The sequence below is a fragment of the Electrona antarctica genome (assembly GCF_951216825.1).
Source record: "Electrona antarctica genome assembly, chromosome: 16".
Classification (NCBI taxonomy): Eukaryota; Metazoa; Chordata; class Actinopteri; order Myctophiformes; family Myctophidae; genus Electrona; species Electrona antarctica.
Window position 1 is genome coordinate 22,528,089 of NC_136797.1, and position 15,850 is coordinate 22,543,938.

Consider the following 15,850-nt stretch of genomic DNA (forward strand, 5'->3'; position numbering starts at 1 on the left):
CTCTCTCTCTCTCTCTCTCTCTCTCTCTCTCTCTCTCTCTCTCTCTCTCTCTCTCTCTCTCTCTCTCTCCTCTCTCTCTCTCTCTCTCTCTCTCTCCTCTCTCTCTCTCTCTCTCTCTCTCTCTCTCTCTCTCTCTCTCTCTCTCTCATATATAAAACTGACTCCACCCTGTGAACAGACGGGGTGCAGGGTGTGATGAAGGTTGAGAGGGTGGGAGCCAGGTCTGTTGTTGACTAGGCGCCAGAATGATGGCTAACAGCTCATCGGGGCATCAAATCATCCCTTAATTGCCCAGGGAGTGGTCATTCAGCACCTTGTCCTCCGTGGCCGGCTCCGCATCTATCCCACTCTCCTCCGTCTGCTGTTGTTACCATGGCAACCCCAAGTAGAGAGAGAGAGATAAATAGATAAATAACAGCGTGACAAGGCAAGTCTAAGTGTTCATGTTGTGTACTGCCACACATTTTGGGTGTAGGAGAGATGATGAGGAGGGAGGGAGGTGGGGCAGCCTAATGGCCTTGACAGTGTGATGAAGTCCATCGGACACAGAGGGGAATCAGGGGGGTGGGGGCAGGGGCACTTAACCCATTCTGACCTGAGGCCAGTTCTACAAAAATGTCTTCTAAATCCTAAAAGTTTTCATGTTTTTCATGTTCAACCTATATGCTCTGCTCAACCTTTTTCATGTCAAGGACCCCCAGAATTATCTGTATTTGGCCGGACGCCCATCTGAAATTTGTTCTTTCCAGGGACCCCTCCCCAGAAGCGAAGAAGCGAATTTGAGTTCGCTCCGAAAGAATATATATTCAAAGATCCGCGCCACATTTTCACGATTTTTCAATAGCTGAAGTATAACATAACACACCAAAAAGGGTGTTCCCGTCCCGAACGGGTTAAGAGGCTCGTTCGCAAGGCGCTGGGTGTCACCTTGGAGGCCTGAGGGGAGCCAGCAGACTCCCTGCGAAGCCCATTAGTGTCCAGCTGCTGCTCCCAACCCAAAAAATGAAGACCTGTCCACTTGAACGCAGATGAGTCCGCGTGCCAAATAAAAATAACAAACAATAACCCTCGCCGCCACCTTCCTGGAAGGAGGGAGGGAGGGAGGGAGGCGATCGGAGGGTGGCAGGATATGCTGAGTGGGGATAAGCAGCATGCCTACCCGAAAGCGGTGTGACTCAAATTGTCTGACAAGGCGGCACATCATCAGTTCAAGGTTATATAGGTCTGGACTGTACGGAGGACAGGCCAGGAACATAACAGGCTTTTTGAACAGACACCAGATCTGGGACAAAAATAAATGCATGGTTTATTCCCAGAATGCATTTTTGAGTGGTGTAAACCACTCCTACAACTGGCTTTGTTAGTCTGTCTGTCTGTCTGTCTGTGCTCAAAAAATGAGCATGGTTGCTGCGGTCACCCAGTTCACCCGGGTGTGATTTCATTACGTCAGACATTACGTCAGACCACAGCTGATCAGGTTATATAAGACCTTACACCACTCAGTTCACACGGGTGTGATTTTTCTTTTTCGTCCTGTTCCTTCCTACACCACTGTTTCCTCCTATATCCTTTTCAACCACTAGCATTCATATTCTGGGGGTGTACATTGGCCCAAAATAGCAGATCTACAAGCTCTCTCAACGCATCGCAATGCAGAGCCAACTCAGGTCCATTTGACTATACGTCTAGAGCAGGGGGTCTTCATTTCTTTTCAGGCCAAGGACCCCTTAGCTGAGAGAAAAGCGGGGACACCCCCACTACATTGTATATAGAATTGTGTTGCAGATTAAACTAGGTTCCATCGATTCATACACTTCTTTGACAGCACTGTCATCAGTGTTTGCTGGATTCATGTTAATGTGAATTTTCAGCTACTAACACTTTCACCTTTCACTCTGTACTTGGTCCGTTCTTCTTTCCCTCTACCACAAACTTCACTGACTGACTGACTGACTGACTGATTGTAGAGTAAGCACATTTCAAGGAAAGCACATGTCAATACAAGTTCTGCTAAGAGGATTGAAATACCCAGAAAAGCACAATGGCTTGGGGTCCTCCATTTTCAATTCATCAGAACATTTATTATCACAGTTATGAGCTGCTATTTTTGGCTACGGTTCTCCTCAGAATAGGGATGCTGCTATAGGTATAGGGTTCATCTAGTTAATGTAAAACATAATTCCAACCACACATAGATTTGTCGACCCCCCCCCCCCCCTCTGAGGACCCCCTAGGGGTCCCGGACCCCCTGTTGAAGACCCCCATGGTCTACAGGTTTAAATGGTTTCATCTTATGGCACCTGTCCCATCCCCCTATAGCCATACTGTACCTGTGTCCACATGCATCTTCCTTTACCCTCTTCCTCATTTCCTTTACTCGCTTCTCTTCCATTTCTCACACCTGTCCCCTCGGTTGCACCATTCTATTTTGCACCCCCTGCCTTACCCTCATTTCCACCAATCTCCTCTCCTCTCCTCTCCCCTCCTCCTCCCCTCCCCTCCCCTCCCCTCTCCTCTCCTCTCCTCTCCTCTCCCCTCCCCTCCCCTCCCCTCTCCTCTCCTCTCCTCTCCCCTCCCCTCTCCTCTCCCCTCTCCTCTCCTCTCCTCTCCTCTCCTCTCCTCTCCTCTCCTCTCCTCTCCTCTCCTCTCCTCCCCTCCATCTCTCATATCTGTCCCCATTCTCTCTGTATTCTCAGAGCGACGCTCTTCCCCAAAGGTTCTTTTAAATTGCTGCTTCATTTCAACGACAGCTTTGTGTTGACGCTGCGGGGTCAAGGGGAGCAATTAACCCATTCGGGCCTGACGTCGAAATTAAAAAAAAAAAGTTTTCTAAATCATGACAATTTTCGGAAAGATTTGAGGCACATTTTAACGATTTTTCAAAAATAGCAGACCTACAAGTTCATAGCGCGCCACTCGGTGGCGCGCTATGAGCTTGTAGATCTGCTATTTTTCAATAGCTAAATTATAACATGTTTAAAACGCTAACGCTAACGTGACATGGATGCGTTCCAGGTCTCAATGGATTAATTGGAAGTAATTTAATCAAGGTGACAAGCAAGCTTTGCTTGGATCTGACGTTTTAAAAAAAAACACATTTAGGAACAAAGACACAGACGCGAAACAATTCCTCTGTCGCGGTTGCTGTCGGGATTGTTTCACTGACTAGAGGATCAACACTCCCTGAAGCTTTTTGCCACAGAGCAGCATACACTGTTTTCTGATTGGCTGAGGGCTCTGCATGGAGAAGAACCGGCACAGCGTCAAGACAAGTTTCGGGAAATCACTGTTAAGAGAAATGTACATGTTAAAGAGTTACTTCTTAGACGATAAGTCTGTCCACTGCTATATGGCACACTAATAGGCCAGACATCCTGTTTCTTGTCATTAAGCCAAAAATACCTCAATATAATGGTTAATTAATAATTGCAGAGAAATCGTCCCTCAAGGCTATGGGGATTATGTAGGCAATGGACCAGAACAAGTCAATCAGGCACCTCTCCATCACATCTCACAGCCCCGAAACGTTGTGTCCTATGAATAAAATGTCGGTGTTTTAACTAAATAAACACTGTTGGAGCAGAGACTGTGTGCGGACTTCTCCTTCTCTGTATGTACCTCTCCATCACATGTCACACAGGTCTGACGGATGAGCCGTGTGCATGACGCCACTGTCAACAAACGCGTAAGAAGAGGGGGAAAATAATCGAGAATGGGCAAGAAACTCTATAGAAGTTTCTTGGGAGCAGGGATTTCCGTTTACCACTCATAGTTCTTTTTATACATAATGGTCGGACCCTAACCCGGACCAGCTGCAGCTCCTAAGGGTCCATTTAGTTTCATGTGTACACTCTCAGAGTTACAGACTTTCACGGGTCAATCAGCTTTATTATCGCCCAAGGAAATGACGTTGATGCTTTACAAATCAGTTTACATTCTCCGCGAATGAAACAAGTGTTGTGATTGGTCGGGAAAATATCGTATCCGGGGGAAATACATCTGACGGATGTTCCGGAGGATACGTCCGCCGATAGCTTCTCTGCCTTAGGTTGTGACCAGGCTCTTCTTTTCGCAGAAAAGTAAGCCTCATGGGACCGAGGCTACACTTTTACAGGTACAAAACAGTGGGTGAAATGTGTTTTTGTGCATAGTTCCCATGCATAGTGTCAGTGTTTCCAAGAAAAACAAAGAAAGGGAAGAAGAGAGGGGGCGGGGAGGGTCAGGAGATCAAGGCAGGAAAAGAAAGAACGTTTGGGAACTCTTACCACAACAAGTACAGATAAAGGGTTTTCTTCTGTGTGCAGGGTCTTAAATATTTACACGCTTTTGCTGCAAACGGTATACAACTGGAAGGTCTTTTAGCGTGTACAAGTAATGGTATTTTTTTCCTTAAGTGGGCTTGGAACCCCCTCAACGCTGAAAGTCCCTAGAACCCACTTTGAGAACCACTCACTGCACCCAAGTAAATCCTTCTTTTAACAAGTTGACTGCCACCTGGTGGACGCAAGAGCCAACGCTAGACTGCCGACCCGGAACTATTTAGTTTTAGTGTGTTGCACGCTGGATACACGTCCGGCTTGGGCGGCCATCTTAGATGCTAAATAATTAGCGGCAATGCTAGCGAGCTAAAATTAGTCCATCCTTGCTCTAGAAAGCGCCAATGTTCCAATCGGGATCACCGGATAATCAGCAAAGACCTCCGAACATCGAGCGTTTTATCAAAACCATGGAGAGCTCCGTAGATTTAGAGTGATTCAGCTTTTTAGTCCGGCTGTATACAAGAAGTGAACGGCACTGCGGATGCACGAAACCGGCCTAGGATCACTGAAGAAGGAAAGGCCAAGCCAAAAATAAAAAAATAAGAAATCAGCGATCCGGTTTGATATCAATAATAAAGCTTATCTGACGTAACGTTCTGCCAATAGCGGTTGCTGGTTGGATTCTAAGTGGCGGAACGTTCCGTCACGAGCAGTTAATTTGTTAAGCAGTATCAGGTATGTGGATAATTGGAGGATTCTCAAAGGGATACATCAAAGAGCAAAATAATGTGGAAACTAAAATGTGTTTAAGAACAAACTTTTTAGGAAAGGAAATAACAAAAACAAAACAGAGGCAAACAAACAAAGGGAAACAACATTTCCAATTCTAATGCGACGTGTACCTGCATTTCCAGTATAATCGCCCACAGTCAGAGGGTATCCATCATCATCAGGATCCACGGAGAAGAGGCCCACTCCAAAGGTGCCATACTGGGCATACGCTGTGCTATTCTCAAAGTCCTCCAGGTCGATGCGAAGCTCGTAATTGCCTTGGATGGATAGGGCATGGATCTGCTTCAGTCCTGGAGAGAGAGAGAGAGAGAGAGAGAGAGAGAGAGAGACCAATTAGAAACACTCCTGGAAGGAGAGGCCATCTCTTGCTGCTTCCTGGTGAATCATTCAAAGTGAGTTTATACCTGCTCTTCACCATCACATTTATTAAACTTAAAATACTGCAACGTTTCCTTAATGCTGCGTTCACGTTGGCAACAACACGTATGGTAAATGGTAAATGGTGCATTTATATAGCGCCTTTATCCAAGGCGCTTTACATAGATTGTGCATTACATTCACCCATTCACACACACATTCATACACCGATTGCGGCGGAAGCCATGCAAGGTACCAACCAGCACATCGGGAGCAATTTGGGGTTCAGTGTCTTGCCCAAGGACACTTCGACATGTAGCCAGGAGGAGCCGGGATTCGAACCGCCGACCCATGGATCATTGGACGACCTGCTCTGCCTCCTGAGCCACAGCCGCCCTCAGACTAAGTATATATATATATATACAGTATATGTATTTTCATACAGTAAAGGATGGATGGACCCCCGTGATGTTCCAAAGCTAAAAAAAAAAGAAGGCTCCCCTCACTTCACACGAGATGTGATTTCTGTCTAGACTACACCAAATCTCTTTTCTGTCTAGACTACACCAAATCTCTTTTCTGTCTAGACTACACCAAATCTCTTTTCTGTCTAGACTACACCAAATCTCTTTTCTGTCTAGACTACACCAAATCTCTTTTCTGTCTAGACTACACCAAATCTCTTTTCTGTCTAGACTACACCAAATCTCTTTTCTGAAAAGCATTTTCACCAGTTGTTTGCATGAACAGGGACATAGAGTTCATAATAGGCCTACAGAGTATGCAGTGTTTTCAAAATAACCGTGGTAGTCGTCAACTGGCAGGAGTTACATGGAGTGGAAGGAAGTAGGGCCCGCACACTATTCTTTTGGTAAACAATTACTTTATTGAACAACGACAACGTCGTTGTTCAATAAAGTAATTCTTTACCAAAATAATGGTGCCCTGCATGGGCCCTATACCTCCTTCCATGATTGCCTTATTGGCCCTGCACCCACTGTCGAGTTGCGTGTAAATAGGTATGCTCAGGAATTAATGGAGGCCATGAAGGACATGGCCACCAAACTATGGGTTTTTCATGATTCTGAATCCATTGCAAGCATTTTGTTGTGCACAAAAAAACACTCCCTGTGCTAAAGCGGCTACTTGTCCAGGTCACGGCTATGGTCATTTTTATGGTGCATTTATATAGCGCCTTTATCCAAAGGCACTTTACATAGATTACCAATACATGAAAAATAAGTATTCATTATTTCTGTGGACTTAAAGTGGTTGTTGTTGTTGTTGTTGTTTGGTCCTTCCTATCCTGTCATTTGGCATTTTGTAATTTTAATCAACTAAAATTAAATAATCAAATAAAAAAAAACACCAAAGGCCTTTGAAATGGATGAAATCCCAGGCCTTGGTGGTAATCATAATTATAGGAGTGAATGCTTTAAGCTCACACAAATAATAAACGTGCTCTCTTGTGATTTTATTTTTGGTAGCAGGGCAGATCCTAATTAACGCAGAAGCATGCTCCGTCACCTCAGAATGCACATTCAAAGGCATTTATTTTTAACTTCACTTTCCCTCCTTTATAATAATAATGGATTGCATTTTTATAGAGCTTTTTCAAGTGCTCATAGCACTTTACCCATTCATTCATACATTGGGAGGTGAAGCGGCGAGCAGTTGACGGCAGCGTCCTCACTTCCCACATTCACACACCAATGGTGGCAATCTCACACGGACCGACTCATTGGAGGCAATGTGGGGTTCAGTGTCTTGCCCAAGGACACTTCGACATGTGGACTGGAGGAGCCGGGATTCGAGCCGCTGACCCACGGATCATTGGACGACCTGCTCTACCTCCTGAGCCACAGCCGTCATGTCCCTCCCTGTGAGCTATTACTATACCTTAGCTGTTGTTTCAGAACCATGGACAGTTACAGTGCTGTTTGGTATATGAGGTGTTAGTTCAGGACCATGGACAGTGCTGTTTGGTATATGAGGTGTTAGTTCAGGACCATGGACAGTGCTGTTTGGTGTATGAGGTGTTAGTTCAGGACCATGGACAGTGCTGTTTGGTATATGAGGTGTTAGTTCAGGACCATGGACAGTGCTGTTTGGTGTATGAGGTGTTAGTTCAGGACCATGGACAGTGCTGTTTGGTATATGAGGTGTTAGTTCAGGGCCATGGACAGTGCTGTTTGGTGTATGAGGTGTTAGTTCAGGACCATGGACAGTGCTGTTTGGTATATGAGGTGTTAGTTCAGGACCATGGACAGTGCTGTTTGGTGTATGAGGTGTTAGTTCAGGACCATGGACAGTGCTGTTTGGTGTATGAGGTGTTAGTTCAGGACCATGGACAGTGCTGTTTGGTGTATGAGGTGTTAGTTCAGGACCATGGACACTGCTGTTTGCTATATGAGGTGTTAGTTCAGGACCATGGATAGCGCTGTTTGTTGAGAATAGAGCGTCCCAGTCCCATCCCTATTCATTACATGAAGACGACAGGCCCGGAATTCCCCCATTCATTTTTCCCCATAGTTTCAAATATAGTATTTAGACATTTAAGCCTCGGACAAAGCCAACTCTTGTTGTGACAAATCATGACAATAAACACAATGTTTTGGGCCGATCAAATAATTAGAAAGAAGAAGAAAATAAAAGTTGTACCATGCCCTTTTTGTCTCATCCGGGCCTGTCGGCGGCGGGACTGTGACGCTCTGTATGAGGTGTTAGTTCAGGATCATGGATAGCGCCGTTTGTTGTGTGTACTGTACTGTACTGTACTGTACTGTACTGTACTGTACTGTACTGTACTGTACTGTACTGTACTGTACTGTACTGTACTGTACTGTACGGGCTGTGTGGGCAGAGATCGATAGACAGACCAAACAGCCTGGTTGCTTTTTGTGGTCGTAAATACAGCAGAACGTCTGGCCCTAATTCCATGTCCCCCCCACTGTAGCAATCCACAGACAGACGAGCAACAAGGGAAGTGGAGCGCAGTCAGCGCGTGCACGAGGAGAGAGAGAGAGAGAGAGAGAGAGAGAGAGAGAGAGAGAGAGAGAGAGAGAGAGAGAGAATGTGGCCTCCCCCTATGCTTATATCATACATTTTATATTTGGCGTTCAGCTACTGCTATACATTCTTATGCGAGTTCTCCGATTAATACATGCGTTCTTTGATTTTTAAACGGTAGATGTTATTCAGCCTTTTTTTTAGGCTATTGCGTGGTAAAATAAATCATAAAGAACTAATTAAATCATGGCGCTCATGGTCTCCAGGACATACTGATTTACAAATTAAAGCACAGCAAAACATAACATGTTTTAGGATGCTGGGAGCTCTATGCACCCTTTATAAACAAATATGTTTTGTCCGCTCCTACTCTTTTCAACAAAGCAGCATGACGTTGCTGTTAACTCCCTGTTAATTCCATACTTGATGATACTGCACATAGAGTATCAAAAGTAACAGATCTGAAAGCTCGAAACTTGGTGCAAAGCGACACATTTCAAGCTTGATCTGCCAACTTTTGCTATTTTTGAGGGGAATTTCGAAAGGGGATTTTCGTCTTACACAAACATCAAAGTCCCATTGACAATGAATGGACGAGCAAATCGGCTATCTGTGTCCCACACAAACATTACATTCCCATTGACAATGAATGGATGATGTACGATGATAAGAGCGCCCCTCACTTCACACGGGTGTGGATTTTTGAATTTGAATAATGGAACAGTTTGGTACATATTCAAGCTTTCCGCCCGACAGATCACTGCCTGCCTCCTGTGAATCATTTTATTTTTTGAGTGGTGCAAACCACTAAAAAAAACCTGTGTGTGTTTGTGCCTATACGGGTGAGCATGGTTGCTATGGTTAGTATGTGACGTCACTGACATCACCGACATCACGTCATAACAATAAATGTGTAGTTGCACCACTCAGTTCACACGGGTGTGATTTTTTATTGTTTAATTTCAAGGTCCGCTCCTTTTTCCTTCGATACAACATCAAAGATAAGCCGATCTACAAGCTCAGAATATGTCGACAGTGCAGTGATTTTTAGGGAAATGTTCGACAGAATTGGGATGCTAGGATTCATGTGGTGAAAATACAGTTCTCAGTGAAGTTGCAAATGGTAAACTTGCATGAATGTCTGGGCTCAAATGTACACACACACACACACACACACACACACACACACACACACACACACACACACACACACACACACACACACACACACACACACACACACACACACACACACACACACACACACACACACACACACATTGTATACGCCTTCCAAGTACTATCCAGTGTACTATCCAGTGTACTATCCAGTGTACTATTCAAATATTTATGAATATGGTGCATGTTCAGGCCAAGGTGAAAAAGTGGTGATCATGTCTGCGCCCTTTTCTTGGAGTAGGTCTGAAGGCTGTTATGACAGAAAATCTATAAAAGGGATACGTATCTCTATAGAGCATTCAGGGGGTGATGTGCGCGCGTAGACGGGAGGAGGAAGTTGGCATCTTCCTCGGTTCCCTTGACAAAAAAGCCTTCATTGGATTTTTGATTATTGTCGAAAATAAGGTCTGTCATCATACTTATTTTGTTCAACAAGATCATCTTCAAAAAAGAACACAACTATTATGTAATTACGGTATACTTTGTGAAGTGTAAATGCATTTGCCATAATAATATTAATATTATATATTATAATAATAAATCATCATTGCAAGCAGCAATAAGATGTGGTCCTCATACAAGTATTAAATAAATAAAGAAACAAATCTCTTATTAAAAGAAAAATGAGTTCTTCGTCAATTGTCTTCAAATAATTAGTATCGAAATACTACTTAATACAATGAAAATTACTACTAGGACTACCAAGTAATATTATATAGAAAAGAGTGACGTCATACTCTTCCAAATTAGGTTGGAGACTGGAGATGATGTCACTTTTTTGTTACGCCCACAAATCAACCATGCATTATTAGGCCTCATTCACACGTAACAAACACCAATCAAGCAAATGTTTGGTAATATTTTTGGGCCACTACAATGCTTTTCCAATGGGAGTCATGTGGTTTGACCAAACATTTTTGTTTGATGAGGGGGGAGGGGCAGAACACAACCAGCAATCAGCAATCAAACACAAATGTTTGATCAAACCATGTGACTCCCATTGGAAAAGCATTGTGGTGGCCCAAAAAAAACGACCAAACATTGCTTGATTGGTGTTTGGTACGTGTGAATGAGGCCTTAGCAGGGCCCAGATTTTAGACCCAATCAAGGTCCGTGTTCGGGGATCGTGTCGTTCCCTGATTGGAGGTTATGTCAGTTGTTATACGCTGATTGGCTGAAGCCTAATAAAAAAAAAAAAAATGTTAGGCCAATAAAGTGGTTGCATGCCTTCAAACGCAACACATTTATCTATAATAATGTCCGCAGCAACAGCACTTTTCAAAGTATTCATTATTTTACGAGTTAGAACAAAAGGTGAAAGTGTCTTAAATCCATTAACATAATTATTTTAGGCATTAAAAACGCACTGAAACTAGACGGGGTCCAATTATGTTGGATCTTGGATTTGGATTAGTGTCTAAATGGAACAACATGGACCCCTTACGGATCCATTTGTACACTCTGATGGGTATATTTGATCACTCTGATGGGTCAAATTAACACTTCTGGTTTTCATTGCGTTTGTGTTTCTTGATTTCTCGTGAACGGGATTGGGTCGTGCAGGGAGAGGAAAACCTCTCCCAGGTTTCAGGTTTCCTATAATCCGCGAGCACAGAAGCGTGTTTTGGCATGGTCCGGAGGCAGGCCGCGGACGCAGTCTGTTGTTGTGGAGCGCTGGCCGACGTATGAGCTCGGCTCTTGTTCCACTCGTTGAAGGTCCGGTCGCCCAGCGCCAGGTAGGCGTGGAACAGAGTGTAGCCCGCCAGGAGGACGAAGACGAGGACCAGGAAGCTCAGCATGAACACGACCCGAGGGAAGGTCAGGAACAGTTGCTGCACCGCGAACGCGACGGCTCCGGCGACGGGCAGCCCCCGACCGTGCTCGGGGGTGGTACGTACTAGAGGGGCTTCTACGTAGAGTACACCACGCTCTACGTAGCCGGCTCCCAGGAGGCCGTACCTCAGTGCGACCCGTCGAAGCGCGCCGGCCGTGAGGAGCGTCATGTCTCCGGCCGCGGCGCACAGGCTGCACAGGTACAGCAGGAAGTAGCCGTGGTTCCGAGCGCCGATGCAGTTGTTGACCCAGACGCAGTGGTGGTCGAAGCGCTCCACACATCGGTCGCACACGCGGCAGTGTTTGGAGCGGGCTGGTCTGACCAGCCGACAGGTGGGACAGGAGACGCCCCCGGGAGGGAACGCCGTCCTCCCGGCGCGGGGTTGCGGCGGCGGTTGCAGCAGCAGGACGCCCGCTCTCCCCTTCGTTATGGTGCCCGGGTCTGTGGTGACGCAGCGGTACAGCAGGTGGGTGTTGACGGCCAGCAGGACGTAAGGCACGGCCAGGCGGGTCAGAGTGGCCGTGTCCGTCAGCCTACAGAGGCCCGACACCTCGTAGGTGAACTCCGCGTACACCGCGCCCTCCAGCAGGACGTGCAGGCAGACGAACGCGTTGTTTCTCTGGTAGACCAGTCCGTGGAACACCCTCCGCCAGGACCTTTGAAGCCATCGGGGCGTAACTAGTGCGAGTGACGCGGCCGTGTAGCCGAGGAGGACACCAAACGGGGTCTGCCGCCGCCCTGAGTATCTGAAGACCAGGGCGATGCACGTCAACACCAGAGCAACGTCGATGGCAAAGAGGGTGAGGAAATCCATGGTTCCTCGTGTTATTATTATATGATAATCATAGAAAACTATTTATAATGTATTGTATACACATATGGCTAGGCTAAACTGTGGTGTAGGTGTAACACCGTAAGGTACCACTGTGAATTATCCATTTCCTAGTCATTTCATGTGTCATGAAATGATCAACCTGTATATCTTTGCACGGCCATGGTATTTAATCCACAGTGTCGTCACATGGTGAGGTCATGTGGCAGGTTCAAATATGGTGTATTAATTTTCCTCAAGGGCCATATTTTGACTAGGGTACCAGGCTGGGGGCCGAGTCCGCATGCACGAGGTCGAGGTCTTGCCCTGAAAATTCATTTTCAGGGCAAGACCCCATCTGAAAAGGATGCCCAGTTTGACATGCATAGGCTACTGACCCCCATTTAATGCCATTTATATCTGGGACCCCCTCAAAATGTAATTATCCCATGGGCCACAAGGGGGCGCTCCGCGGGCCGCAAATGGCTATTGGGGAACCTTAAATGTGATCGAAAGATGGGGTAGGTGTGGGATCTTCTCATGCATTTGTACAGCCACCCCCCAAATTATATTTAGCAGTATGCTGGTATAGGAACCCGTGTTACCCGAGATGATCCTCACATATCTCTTGAGTGCCACTGCATGGTTGGAACCCGGCGAGGCAAATAGCACGGCTCGCCTTGATGCCCATAACTTGCGCAGAGCGGAACTATCCCTCTTGAAGCATGCTCAGGTGGAAAGCTTCCCAGGGGAGTTAGCACTAATCTACATAGGACAGACCCCCTTCCTAGAAGCAGCAGACTATACTTCCTCTATAGCTCCTGAGTGTGAAGCGTTTCCTCACCTGGCGGTTAGACAGTTACAATGTGCTGATCACACCAGCGGTTTAGGTGCTTAGCTCTGGACAGACACACCTCTTCAGAGCTAGCTCTGGACAGACACACTTCTTCAGAGCTAGCTCTGGACAGACACACCTCTTCAGAGCTAGCTCTGGACAGACACACCTCTCCAGAGCTAGCTCTGGACAGACACACCTCTCCAGAGCTAGCTCTGGACAGACACACCTCTTCAGAGCTAGCTCTGGACAGACACACCTCTTCAGAGCTAGCTCTGGACAGACACACCTCTTCAGAGCTAGCTCTGGACAGACACACCTCGTCAGAGCTAGCTCTGGACAGACACACCTCTCCAGAGCTAGCTCTGGACAGACACACCTCTTCAGAGCTAGCTCTGGACAGACACACCTCGTCAGAGCTAGCTCTGGACAGACACACAGCCCCTGTTATAGACGGCTACCTCTTCAGAGCTATAGGCCGTACAAACCCCTAAACTTTGACACGAGAGACTTTGAAACCAGAAGTGCAAACAATTAGAAAACTATGAACACTCTATAATAATGCTTGCCATTCCAGGGTCGACATCGTTGCTGCATTCTCTGACAAGACAGATGATGGCACCGTTGATATGATAAACGTCTCATCATCCATTATGTCTGACCCCGCAGGTAGCTGTACAGAGAAGAAGAGGTTTGTCTTCATGGAATGCCTGCATGTATTTTTATGTGCAGCCTATTCATGTACACGAGGACATGAACGAGGCGTTCATGGACCACTTGGAAATCCTACCGCTGTTTACATAATACCCCCACACTGAGAAGACAAAAGCATTCAACACAAAATCACATCTCTCTCCTACACATGTGCGATTGTGCACGCACGCACGCACACACACACACACACACACACACACACACACACACACACACACACACACACACACACACACACACACACACACACACACACACACACACACACACACACACACACACACACACACACACACACGAGTCCCTTCACATACAGAGCTCATGAGTGGCGCACATGAGCTTGAGCACTACATGTATGCAACAGCTTCCATTGAAGTCACTCCAGCTCAGAGCGAAAGAGAAGCAAATGGAGAAAACAGACGGATAGAAAGTGCCAGAGGAAAAGAGGTTGCTCTCATCTCTCATCCCTTATTCCTCCCTCTCTTTACTCATCCTTGCCCTCCCCCCTCTCTCGTTCCTCATGTCTCCCCCTCCTGCTGTGTTTGGAGTGATCGCACTTCCAGGGCGAGATCCCCTCTCCTGGGCTGATCAAAGATTCAAAGATAGGCTACAGGAGGGTGAGTGTGTTGACAAGCAGACGGAGGGGGGGACACACAGGGGGGGGGGGGATCTCAACCAGGATATGAGTCAGACAGAGCTAGCTGCTGGCTTTTTTTCCTCCATCACAACATTAACACGACATGCAGGAAGGCAAACAGAAACTAACTCGGCTTCAAGTCTTGTGATGCAACATCGGTTGTTTTCAATGTGGGGTTCGGGGACCCCCTATGCCGGTCCTTGAGGGGGGTTCCAGGCGGTCCCCAGTCAAAAAGATTGATTGTTAGGAACCAAAATGTGCGCTTATTATGGGACTGTTACTCAGAGAGTACGCGTTATATCAGTACACTCTCAGAGTCAAATGAATACTGAGTTTATTCTTTTTTATTTTTTTTACAGTGAAAGAGCCCCAGAGATTCAAACTAAACAGAAACACAAAAACAACGTTTTAAAGCAAGTGTCTGTGGCCTAATGCATATCAAACTGGTGGTCCTTGAAATTAATAAAGGTTGAGAATCACACAGCAAAGTGAATGATAGTTAACTAGAAAAAGTGCCCTTCTGGGCACAGGTCTCCACCAGGAGGATAGGAGTGTGTGATGTTTGGCAAAATGTTTAGGAGTAATATAAACATGTTTGTGTGTGTGTGTGTGTGTGTGTGTGTGTGTGTACATGTGTGTGTGTGTGTGTGTGTGACACGGCTTGGCCTGTTGTAGCGCCACCATGAGGCTGATTTTAAAACTGTCAAGTGGCATTTCTTCCTCAGCCTAGTGGGAATATGCATGCACAGTTTCACCGCAATCGGACGCTGCGTTGAGTAGTTGTGGCGATTTGTACAAAACGGGTACAAAGCGGGCTACTCCTGAAAAGTTTAGAAGCCAATCGTAGGCAATGAAGGTGGATTATAAATCAAACAAACCCGTCTTGATCACATGACTATGGAGAGCATGTGTACCGATTTGCGTGAAATTTGGATAACATCTGAAGGAGTAATATTAGAAAATGTGCTTTACATATGTCGGCCTCCTGGTGGCGCTATAAAGAGCAGATGTGAAAAATTCCAGGCAAAGGTTTTTCCTTGGCCTCTAGGGAGTTGGCATACAAAGTTATGCACAAATCCGTGCCGTTGGAGGTAAAACACTTTTCGGCCAGTTATAGCGCCACCATGAGGCTGAGTTGAAAATGTTCATGTGGCATTTCTTCCTCGGCCTAGTGGGAATGTGCGTGCGCAATTTCACGGAAATCACACAATGTGTTCATGATTTGCAGCATTTTGTTTGAAATGGAGCACTCCTGCGAACTTTGGAAGCCAATCTTAGCCAATCAGGATGGAGTCTGAGAAATCTGAAAGACGTGTTTCGTTGAATGGCTCTAGAGAGACTGTGTACCAATTTGCGTGATGTTTGGACAAAATCTGTAGGTGTACTGTCCAAAAACTTGTTTTGCACAAAGCGGCCTCCTGGT

The 15,850-nt window shown here is 46.1% G+C and overlaps 2 protein-coding genes across 2 annotated transcripts in view; both read right to left on the reverse strand.

Moving 5' to 3' along the window:
- Positions 1–15,850, reverse strand: part of fibcd1b (fibrinogen C domain containing 1b) — a gene marked incomplete at both ends in the record, with an annotated part of 343,932 nt that overhangs the window by 6,135 nt on the left and 321,947 nt on the right. The window contains one exon of the mRNA XM_079524855.1: positions 5,162–5,341. Within this exon, the coding sequence (XP_079380981.1) occupies positions 5,162–5,341 (180 nt within the window). The remainder of the gene's footprint in view (positions 1–5,161; positions 5,342–15,850) is intronic.
- On the reverse strand, positions 11,093–12,244 carry LOC306940253 (palmitoyltransferase ZDHHC4-like; the record flags this gene model as incomplete). Its single annotated transcript, XM_079525274.1, has 1 exon — positions 11,093–12,244. One exon carries the CDS (start codon positions 12,242–12,244, stop codon positions 11,093–11,095), a length of 1,152 nt encoding a protein of 383 aa, XP_079381400.1.